Source organism: Sus scrofa, chromosome 3 (assembly GCF_054392235.1).
Source record: "Sus scrofa isolate SSC_HxYL_T2T_F1_AM1 chromosome 3, Sscrofa_HxYL_maternal_Yorkshire_Landrace_v2.0, whole genome shotgun sequence".
NCBI classification, from domain to species: Eukaryota; Metazoa; Chordata; class Mammalia; order Artiodactyla; family Suidae; genus Sus; species Sus scrofa.
This window is the reverse complement of record NC_139385.1, coordinates 38824835-38836010: the sequence shown is the minus strand read 5'-3', so window position 1 is coordinate 38836010 and position 11176 is coordinate 38824835. Positions and strand designations below refer to the sequence as shown.

Below are 11176 nucleotides of genomic sequence, written 5' to 3'. Positions count from 1 at the left end.
CCAGGACTCAGCTCCCTGACTAGGACACAGCCCATGCTGTTCCTCTCGTGGGAAATCCCACCCTTTTCTGCTCCCACCCTCTTCATCATTCAGGCCTCAGCTCTGACGGCTTCTTTTTTCCTTTTTTCTCTTATTTACTTGGGATGGATTTCACATAACAGCCAATGAACCACTGAAAGTGAATCGCTTTTTGGCATTTGGCACATTGACAACTTTGTCCCACCACCTGTCCCTCGTCCCAAACATTCTCATCACTCCAAAATAAATCCCTGTACCCACCAAGCAGCCACTCCCACTCCCCTCTCCCTGGAAGCCTTCAACCTGCTCTGTCCCTGTGGTCTCGGAGAGACAGCCGTGGGTGATGGCTCGGAGCGCGTTCTTGATTCTCTGCTGAGGAATTGAACCTGGGCAGCCTGGGTGAAAACCAGGAATCTTAGCCACTAGACCAGCTAAATGCTGAAGACAGAATGACCCTGATTCTTGCCCCCGGTTGAAAGCAAGGATGTTTCAAGGAGGCAAAGACTGTAAAAACAGGTATAAAGCTTATTGTTAGAAACACAGTAGAGCACACAGAGGGGAAGTCTGTTTATCTAAGGCAGAAGCAAAGCACTGATACACACCAAAAGGAGGAGTGCAGCCCTAAAAAGCAAAAAAATAGTAATAGGAATGATAATAAATACAACATCCCATCTAGCAAAGCTGGGATTCAAACCCAGGGCTTCTGACTCCAGATCCTAATTTTTGGCACTGCCCCCTGTGGCTGACAGTCACCTCCACCTGGGACTGACCTCATTTTCTAGAACAAGCTTGTTCAAGGCCACTTGACTCCTAAGTGACAGGTGACTCCCATCCCTGATGCCCGGTCTTTGGACACCACAGTCTATATACTGTGTTCCTAAATGGACAAACAGGTCCCCCAAAATACAGCCTCTTCCATTCCTGGGGAGCCTGACAACCCTGTAATGCTCTGTCCCCAAGTGGGGGGCCCCAGTCTGTCCCTCCCAGGACCAGCCAGGAGTCTGTTTCTGCAGCAAGGAACTAGCCCCAGGATTTCTGGTTTGGGCACATTTATTTTGGCTCTTTATATATATCTATACATACTTCCTGATAGGAGGAAAGGGAGGAAATGACACGTTCTTTTATTTCATTTTTCTGCCTTTTCAAATGCTATGCTGCGGAAGGAGACTGCGTGGGGCAGGGCGCAGGGACGGCGGCGACAGCTCAGGGGCAGATCCCCAGGCACAGGGCACTGGGGAAGGTCTTCCTCATGCCCATGCACTTCTCCTTGTCGATGCACAGGGTGTTGGCCTTGATGGCCAGCTCGTGCTCCAGCCGGCACTTGGTCATGAGCAGCAGCTGCAGCGTGTCCCGCGTCTCCCGCAGCCTCAGCTTGAGGGTCTGCAGGGTGTCATCGATGGTGAACACCTCGTTCACAAGCCTGGGGAGAGAGCAGAGGGTGTCAGCACAGCACCTCCGTGTGCCCGGGGCTGGGAGATGGTGGTGAGCTGGGCAGGGCAGGTAGAGAGGTGAACACACAGCTGAGCCCCTGTGGGCGCTAAGCACAAACAGATGCAATGTTCGGGAAAACAAGCTGAGGTTTCCCCATTTCAATACAGACTCGCCACAGGACCCAGCAATTCCGCTCCTGGGTACGTGCCCACGAGCACTGCAACCAGACACTCAAATACGGGTGCAAAGACTTGTGATGTGCTAATAACAAGAGTCAAAAGGTGGAAACAATACACATGCCCATAGGTGGATGAAGTACAGTCTACCCCCACGCTGGAATATTATTCAGACGTAACAAAGAGGAATGAAGCACTGGTACGTGCGACAAGGTAGACGGACCCAGAAGACCTGATGCTGAATGAAAGACACCAGCCACCAAAGGTTCTGTGTTATCTGACTCCATTTACATGGAATGTCCAGAACAGGCTAATCCATAGAGAGAGGAAGTAGATTCACAGTTGCCTGGGGCTGGAGGAAGGGAGGTGGGGAGGGACTTCCTTTGGGGTCAAATGAATGACAATGTCCTGGAGCTAGATTTCTGGTGCTGGCTGAATGTTGTAAACGTACCAGGTGTCACCAATGGTATTTTGTATGTGTTTTCTTACACTTTTAAAAAGCCAGGAGTTCCTGCCATGGTGCAATGGGATCAGTGGTGTCTTGGGAGTGCAAGGACACAGGTTTGGGCAGGCACAGTGGGTGAAGGATCCGGCATTGCCAGAGCTGAGGCTTAGGTCACAGCTACGGCTCAGATCTGATCCCTGGCCTGGGAACTCCATACCTATGGTGCAGCCAAAAAAGAACAGTAACAACTGAAAAAACGAACGCACAAAAAACCCAGGAGTTTCCATTATGGCTCAATGATAACATATCTATGAGGCTACGAGTTCAGTCCCTGGCCTTGCTCTCTGGGTTAAGGATCCAGTGTTGCCATGAGCTGTGGTGTAAGCCACAGCTGTGGCTCAGATCTGGCATTGCTGTAGCTGGCAGCTATAGCTCCAATTCAACCCCTAACTTGGGAACTTCCCTATGCTGCAAGTGTGACCCTAAAAAGCAAAAAAAACAAAAAACAAAAAAACCCCCCAAAAACTCAGATAACAGGGCAAGCCTCATGTAGATAAGATGGTCAGTTGTGGTGTCTGCTCTTGGCGCCCTGCTCAGGTGTCACCTGTGTCCCCAGCGGCTGTGAGACCCACCTTGTGGGGAGGGTGGTGACACAGTGCTCAGGACTGGAGGACACGCTGTGCTGAGGACTTGGGTTGATATTGGGGTGAGCTTCCTGTGACAAGCCTGAGCTAGAGAGAGGCAGCAGAGACACCCAGCCACCCCTCTTTCCTGGGGCTCTCTTTTCTGCAGCAGTGGAAACAGTCTGTTCCCTAGCCAACCACTGCAGCAGCTCCCGACCTCTTTGTGTGCATTTTGCATGAATAAGGACCAGAATTTAAATTCTGTTTTAGGTTAACTAATTTAAATGCAAATCTAAACGGACTTTCCTTCTGGGGAATGGGCGCGGATGGGGCTGTGTGATCTGAGAGGGTCAGAAGAAGGAGGGGACACGGTAGGGAGCTGGGGAGAAAGAGGACCGGGAAATGGGGGGAGGGAGGTAAGGCATGGGAGGGGCAATTTGGCGGCTGGAGAAGGGGGACAGCTTGAGCTCTGTTATCTGCTCAGTTTGCAACACACATACATATAGTTTGTACACACGCATATACAGATATACACACATTCTGACTGGGGCTCCCATCCAGGCTTTCTGTCTACACCCCTCGGTGGCACAGCTGGTGGACAGAAAGGCAGGGTACGTGTCCCAGAGTTGTAGGTCCTTCACATAGCATCTGGTCGCTCCCCTAACGCTGCAGTGCGAAAGCCCCCTGGGGTGGACAAATGGCTTCTCAGAGCCTCGCCCCAGCGTTGCCGGAGCCCAAGCCCAGCACCTAAGGTGCCAGGACTGGACGGATGGAGGAGGGGTCAGGAGAGCTTCCCCTCCCCCCCCTCCAGGACCCGGACCCCCTTCCAGCGCAGCTCAGGCGGGACCCTGGCCACAGAGCGTCCCCTTCCAGGGTGAAGACCTCCCCAGCAGCGGTCTGCGGAGCAGGTAGCCCGGCCGTCAAAGCCCGGGGTTGCTTTGCGCCCCCGCCCCCGGCACACACACATTCAGCTTTCCCGCTTCCTAAGTGATCAGCTCAGGTAGTCACCCAGGCCGTGCAAACATCACAAGTGGAACCACCCGGCATTTCTCTCAGAATGTTTTCCCTCCGTCTCGTTGCTTCTCCAGCTCTTTTCTCCACTTCTCAGCTCAGGAGGAAGACCAGCCACTGAGTTGGGGGGGGGGACGGGATTTGTTGCACCGCCGGAGAGGACAAATGCAGCGCCCCTAGCGTGGGGGAAACAGAACAGCCGAGCGGCCAGCCCCAGGCCACACAGCATGTCACAGGAAAATGATCCCTGGGTCTGACGACCATTTCTTTCTTTGCCTGATCACTGCTCCACTTCCGACTCCTACCCCAGGCTCACAAACTCTGTTTCTGGGTCCACCTGGGTTTTTGGCTCCTTTGTCGCACAAGTGGCCCCTCCTTAGCTAAGTGGACTGGGCGGGATTAGGCGGGTCTGGGGGCTTGCAGGTGAGAGAGAACTCCCCAGCAGGGGCGATGGAGGCGGAGTGGGATGTGGGCTGGGCGCCTCTTTCCTGGGAGCCGGGAGAGAGCAGGTGTAGGGGGTGGGCAGCTCCGGCTCGCTGGCTTTTAGGGGGAAGCTCAGGAGGGTTCCCAAGAACAGAACAATGAAACCACAGCTAAGCAACCATCCTCAATCAGGCAGGTGGGAAGGCTGCTATGTAGAGGGGTGGCCTCGTGGCGGGGAGGCCATCAAAGGCACCCCCAGAAGCCCAGCCCCCCACCCAGTGCCCTGTGAACTGTGGGCCTGGACGTCCTGACCCGCGAAGGGTCAGTTTTCCAGACCCGCCCTGCCCCGCCACGCACTTGAACTGGGGAATATCCCTGCACAGCTCCACGTTGGGGCGCCGGGTCCGGCACTCCAGTCTCGTCTGCGCCACCTTCAGCGGGCACTCCTTGGCCATGATGGACCTTTCCAGCAGCATGATGGTGTTCTCTGTCTGGAAGATCTCCTGCAGCGTCTGCGGGGAACATTTGGGGTATCAGGAGGAACTTGATCTTGGACTTGGCCAATATTAAGGACACCCAGAACCGAGGATACTCAACAGTCATCACCTCACAGTGGCTAAAACATCTGTTCTCCTCTCTGCCATCACCGGGGCCTTAGATCTGTGAGTGGTTCTGGTTTCCGTGCCCCCACCCCCACCCCCGAAACAAGGCTCTTTGTGGTGGGCTGTGCTGACACCCCTCCTAGACTTGGCAGGGCCCAATGGTGAGGTGATGTGTGCTCAGTTCCTGACAAGCCTAAAATGGTACCTTGCCACGGCAACCCCCAGTATCCTTCCTCCAGCTAATCTATTTGTTTGCTTATCTGTCTGCCTCGCTCGCATGTAAGCTCCACGAGATCAGGGGCTCTGTTTTGTCCATGCTGAATCCCCCATCGCTAGAAACAGAGCTTAGTGCAGCGTGAGGGCTGTCAGGTAACATACAGGATTCCCAGGGAGTTCCTGTTGTGGCTCAGTGGATCAAAGGACCTGACTCGTATCCATGAGGATGCGGGTTCAATCCCTGGCCTCGCTCAGTGGGTTAAGGATCCAGTGTTGCTGTGAGCTGTGGTGCACGTCGAAGACTCAGCTAGGATCCTGCATTGCTGTGGCTGTGGTGTAGGCCTGCAGCTGCACCGATTCAACCCCTAGCCCAGGAACTTCCATATGCCATGGGTGTGACCCTTAAAAAAAAAAAAAAATACAGGATTCCCAGTTAAATATGAATTTCAGATCAACAAAAAGAGCTTTTTGGGGGCACATATATCACAAGTATTGCATAAAACATACTTATATTAAAACCATTTGCTATTGATCTGAAATTCAAGTTTCATTGGACATCATGCATTTTTATTTGCTAAGTCTGGCATAGTAGGAGCTCAATAAATAGTCACTGAATGAATGAATCAGTCTATCACAGTGGGATTTGGGAATCTAGATTCTTAGCTAGGTCCCCAACACACACTAAATCTGGGAACAGTATACTCTAAAATTTCTATGGTCCTGTCCAGCTTAGATTTCAATACAGGGAGAACTGCTTACATGGGAGTAGGCCCATTCCTGAATGCGGTGAGACTGCAAATATAAGACCCAGTCTGGCCTTCAGGGACCTTGCAGTCATGCTGCTTTTCTCTTTTCCATGAGCTATGAAATATTCACAAATCATGACAGGTACTGGGATGACTCGTTTAGCTGGGTTGGGCCCATAGTCTATGGCAAAAGAAATTGCTTAAAAGACCATTTTTGCCAAAGAATTAAAGTCCTGGCTTTCTTATTAAGAAAAAAAAAAAAAAAGAGCCTACACAGAAAGCATTTCACTTACATCCAGAAAACAAAAGTCTGCCCTTTTCCTACTGGGGCTGAGATGGGGACAGAGGAGTGCCCGTTGTGGCTCAATGGGTTAAGAACCCGACATAGTGCCTGTGAGGATGCGGGCTCAACTCCTGGCCTCGTTCAGCGGGTTAAGGATCTGGCATTGCTGCAAGCTGTGGCGCAGGTCACAGGTGCTGCTCAGGTCTGGCGTGGCTGTGGTGTAGGCCAGCAGCCATCGCTCCAATTTGACCCCTAGCCTGGGGCTTCCATACGCTGCAGGTGCGTCCCTAAAAAGAAAAAGGAAAAAAAAAGGAGCCAAGGGCAGAGTTTTCTCTGAGGGCAGTGGGGATGCACTGCCCGTTTCAAAGCCCACAGAGGAGGGCTGGCCCCTCACCTGGTACTCAGTGACCCACCCAGACCAGAGCAATGCCAGCTACATGCCAGTTAAACATTATCCCATAAGAATGTTCTGGGCCCAGCACATGGGAAGGTAAACACTCCAGTGAGTGGGGGAACACCTACCTCTCTTAGATGCCCTGGGGATTTTTCTCAGAAGCCTGCCCGCTGGGTATGCAGATACGCAGAGCTCAGAAAGCACCACCCCAGCCCAGGATGGAACAAAACTGAGCCTTCGAACCATGAAAAAGCTTCCTGGCACCACACTGTCCACTGTGGAAACAACTCCCCCCTCCCCCAGTCTACCATCTGGATGTCCCTGGGGGAGGGGGCTACTGCTGGGCTGGGAGAGGGGACATCACTGAGGGGTGGGCTGCTGGCCCAGGATGCTCCTCTCTCCCAGGTAAGGCAGCTGCCGGGAGAACAGGGGCCAGACACCTGAGGCTACACTTTGCTTGGCTCCCTCTCTCTGCTCTCTCCACACCCCCTCCGCCCCGGCTCCGGGCCTGGCCAGCCTCAGTGGGGGTCTGAAAGCTCACAAAAGGCCTATCTTTTTTTTTTTCTTTTTTTGTCTTTTTAGGTCTGCATCCATGGCATACGGAGGTTCCCAGGCTAGGGGTCAAATCAGAGCTGTAGCCAACAGTCACAGCCACAGCAATACAGGATCTGAGCCACAGATGCAACCTACACCACAGCTCATGGTAACACCAGATCCTTAACCCACTGAGCAAGGCCAGGGATCAAACCTGCGTCCTTGTGGATGCTAGTCAGATTCCCTTCCACTGAGCCACAACGGAAAGGCCTATATTAAAAAAAAAAAAAAAAGTTTCAATGAAGTATAGTGGATTTACAATGTTGTGTTAGTTTCTGGTGTACCTCAAAATGATTCAGCTGTGTATACACATACACACACAGACATTATATATATGTGTGTGTGTGTGTGTGTGTTCTCTTTTCCATTTTAGTTTATTGGTGGATCTTGAAAATAGTTCCCTGTGCTCTGCAGTAGGTCCTTGTTGTGTCTCTGTTTTATATGCAGTAGTGTGTATCTGCTAATCCCAAACTTCTAATTTACCCCTTCCCCCATCTTTCCCCTTTGGTAACCATAAATTTGTTTTCTGTCTGCGAGTCTGTTTCTGTTTTGTATATAAGCTCATTTGTATCATATTTTTTTTTTTTTTGTCTTTTTGCTATTTCTTTGGGCCGCTTCCGTGGCATATGGAGGTTCCCAGGCTAGGGGTCTAATCGGAGCTGTAGCCACCGGCCTACGCCAGAGCCACAGCAACGCAGGATCTGAGCCGCGTCTGCAACCTACACCACAGCTCACGGCAACGCCAGATCGTTAACCCACTGAGCAAGCGCAGGGACCGAACCCGCAACCTCATGGTTCCTAGTTGGATTCGTTAACCACTGCGCCACGACGGGAACTCCTGTATCATATTTTAGATTCCACATATAAATGATATCATATGGTATTTGTCTTTGTCTGGCTTACTTCACTTAGTATGATATCTCTAGGTCCATCCTTGTTGCTGCAGATAGCATTATTTCACCTTTTTATGGCTTAGTAATATTCCATTTTGTGTATGTGTACCACATCTTTACTCATTCATCTGTTGATGGACATTTAGATTGTTTCTAAGTCTTAGCTATTGTGAATAGTGCTGCTATGAACACTGGAGTGTGTGTCCTGTTTTGAATTAGAGTTTTCTCCGGATATGAGCCCAGGAGTGGGATTGCTGGATCACATCACAACTGTATTTTTAGTTTTTTAAGGAACCTGCATACCGTTCTTTATAGTGGCTGCATGTGTTTACAGTCCTACCAACAACACAGAGGAGCTCCCTTTTCTCCATGTTCTCTCCAGCATTTATTACTTGTAGATTTTTGGCCTCTCTTAAGTCTAGGGAAAGGGCTGACATTCATTCATATGCTCAATCATTTCTTCATTCACTGACTCTTTTTATGGATTCACTGAGTCACTCGTTGACTTAAATGTTCACTAAGCATCTTTTGGGTGCTAAGAACTATTCCAGGCAATGGACATAGCAGTGAACAGAACAGGCAGAAAACCCCATCTCTGTGGAGCTACATTCTAGATGCTTATTCGCCCGTTCCTTTTGTTCCTTTTTGCAGTATTTATTAAGCATCTACAAGCCCTTCCTACAATTGCAACCATCTGTACCATTGCACAAGTTCAAGTTCCTTCCTCTGTGTTCAAAGCACTTGTAGGAAGGTTTTAGTGTGCAGGACACTGATGGGAGCGGCCATCACCTAAGAGGCATCCGATACACGTTCATCTCAGTTGTCCAGGAACTCTCGCGTGAGCACAGCAGAGGGACAGGGCCACAGCGACACAGCAAACTCCTGGAGAGCTAAAACCTCCCACTGATGTTTCAAACCTGCGCACACTTCCAAGAGCATGGGGCCAGCCTGTCCTGAGCACTGCCTGCTAACACTTGCTCAGCTCCCCTGATGGACAAAGAGCAGCTGCAGGCAGCAGACGCCAGCTACCTTTTAATAAGGCTGCTTTGCTTTCATTCTCTCTTCCTAGCTACCCTCTACTCTGGCAAGGTTGTTGGTTTTCCATCTATAGACATAATATACGTACATCTTAAAGGACTTGATGGGAGCAGAAATACAAAGTAACAGCCCAGGTGGCACGGGGGTGTGGCAGAAACAGGAGGTGGGCTGAAGTGACTGGGTTTGGGAACCCCCATATCACCCTGTGTCCTTCAGGCACCTGGATACAGAGGCGAGGGAATTTAGGGGAGGCTGTGGAGCTCGGTGGGTGGTGACAGTGGGATAAGGATGCGAGGGGACAGGTGCCCCTGTGAAGCCCTCTGCCCCCCATTTCCTCCTCAGGGCTGGCTTCTGGTGGTGGTGCTTTTTCTCCATGTCACCACCTCCTGCCCCGGCTCAGGCATTTCTTGAGCGGGCCTGCCTGTGGATTTTCCACAACCTTCAGGATTTTCCAGCATTGGCTGCTCTAGAACCCACTCATGACTCACACCCAAGGCACATCTGCCCAGGCAAGTGTGTACTCTGTCCGAAATGTTCCCTGAAATCTCGTGTCCAGCCTCTGGGACTCACAGCTAAGATCCTTTGCATTGAAAGGGAGAAAAACGCACCCCCCACCCCTGCAACACACAGACACTTTGTCTTGGGGGCAGCCCCTGATGCCCACCCCAGCCTGGGCACCTCCAGAGGTGACTCAGCCTCCAGAAGTTTGAGGAATGTGAGCCCCAAGGGCCAGGAGGCCGAGGCCATGTGGGCTGACCACAGGCAGGGGCTGGGGACAGAGCAGCCTTGACCTTCATGTTCAGGAGGAAGCTAAGCTGCCAACACCAAGCCCTGAGCTCCAGGACATCAGGTGTCTGGACCCCAAATGCCATGATGTCCCCTGAGGAAGAGCCCGGAGTCTAACAGGGGGACCCACCTCTCCCAGCATCTGCACCTCCCCCAGCATCTCCACCTCTTCCAGCATCTCCACCTCTGGTGTGAACTGTAGGCACCCAGGACCACTAGGGAATGTATGGGTCAGGGCGGTTCAGGGAGCTGGCAGCACCTGGGTGCCCGTGATCATGGAGACAGACATGTAAAAAATGATCCATGAGCAGGTGGAGGGTGTCGGCAGCCAAGAGATGGTCAGGACGAAGGAGCAAGAGTGGGTCTCTAAAACGATGCAAGGCGAGGAAACCAGGAAACAGGTGAGCTAATTTGCACAATCTCTTTTGACAACTCTGAAAACCCATGCAGGTACAACAGCCACCTGCATTTTGTAAGAACACATTTAAATTAACAAGTCCGTGTTCCTTAGAGAGTCCCTTTCATTCACTCATTCATGCAAATAGTCATCTATGGGAGAAAAGGAGTGACCACAAAGTGGGGACGAAAGGGGGTAGGAAGGGCTTTGCAAAAACATGTGCCAGGAACCAAGAAGTATGGTAAACGCACCTTTTTTCATCAGGGTCAAAAAAGGAAAAAAATCCCCACAACCCTAGCAGATCTGAAGTGTCCTTTTAAAATAACTTCTTTATTCTTTTAAGGGAGAAAGTCCATTAAAGGAAAAATACTACTTAATAGGAAAGGGTTTTTTGTTTTTGGTTTTTTTTTTTTGGTCTTTTTAGAGCTGCATCTGCTGCATATGGAAGTTCCCAGGCTAGGGGTCCATCAGAGCTGCAGCTGCCGGCCTACACCACAGCCACAGCAATGCAGGATCCAAGCTGCATCCTCGACCTATGCCGCAGCTTGAAGCAATGCCTGATCCTTAACCCACTGAGTGGGGCCAGGTCTGAACCCACATCCTCATGGATACTCGTCGGGTTCTTAATACGGTGAGCCACAACAGGAACTCTGAGAGGGTATTCATTTCTAAATGTGGTTGCTTAGAATCACCTGGAAAGATTTTAAAACTGCAAACACCTACCCCCCACCAGCTCTGATGTGGCTGGTCTGGGATGTAGCCTGGGCATCAGGATGTTTTAGGAGCTCCCTAAAGCTGCAGCCAGAATCAGGAACCATCCGTGTGGGTGGTAGAGAGATGCGCCAATGTTATAAAGTCTCAGAGGGAAAGAGATGGATTGCAGACCGCAGTTAGGGACGTGGAGTCGTAAATCCAGGCTGTCTGCCTTGGCAGGAAGCCCCAAGTGGGGTCAGGGGAGAAATTTCATCCCTGGAAGATATTTTTGGAGATGTGCTTCTGAGTGATCTATTCGCCACGGGCTTGGGTTTCCAGGAAGGGGCCTGGGGAAGGGGTTGCTGCCTCATCACAGGGTTTTCAGGTTTCTGGGGGAAAGCCGAGGT

General features: G+C 51.2%; 1 protein-coding gene across 2 annotated transcripts in view; it reads right to left on the bottom strand.

Moving 5' to 3' along the window:
* Window positions 1-1050: 1050 nt before the first annotated feature.
* Window positions 1051-11176, bottom strand: part of TEKT5 (tektin 5) — a 42331-nt gene continuing 32205 nt past the window's right edge. The window contains exons 6-7 of one of the 2 annotated variants that reach the window (XM_003354612.5): window positions 4485-4639; window positions 1051-1438 (exon numbers count right to left, since the gene is read on the bottom strand). In XM_003354612.5, the coding sequence (XP_003354660.2) occupies window positions 1222-1438; window positions 4485-4639 (372 nt within the window). In that variant the 3' untranslated portion in view covers window positions 1051-1221. The remainder of the gene's footprint in view (window positions 1439-4484; window positions 4640-11176) is intronic. The other variant, XM_085017600.1, reaches the window with a different exon arrangement.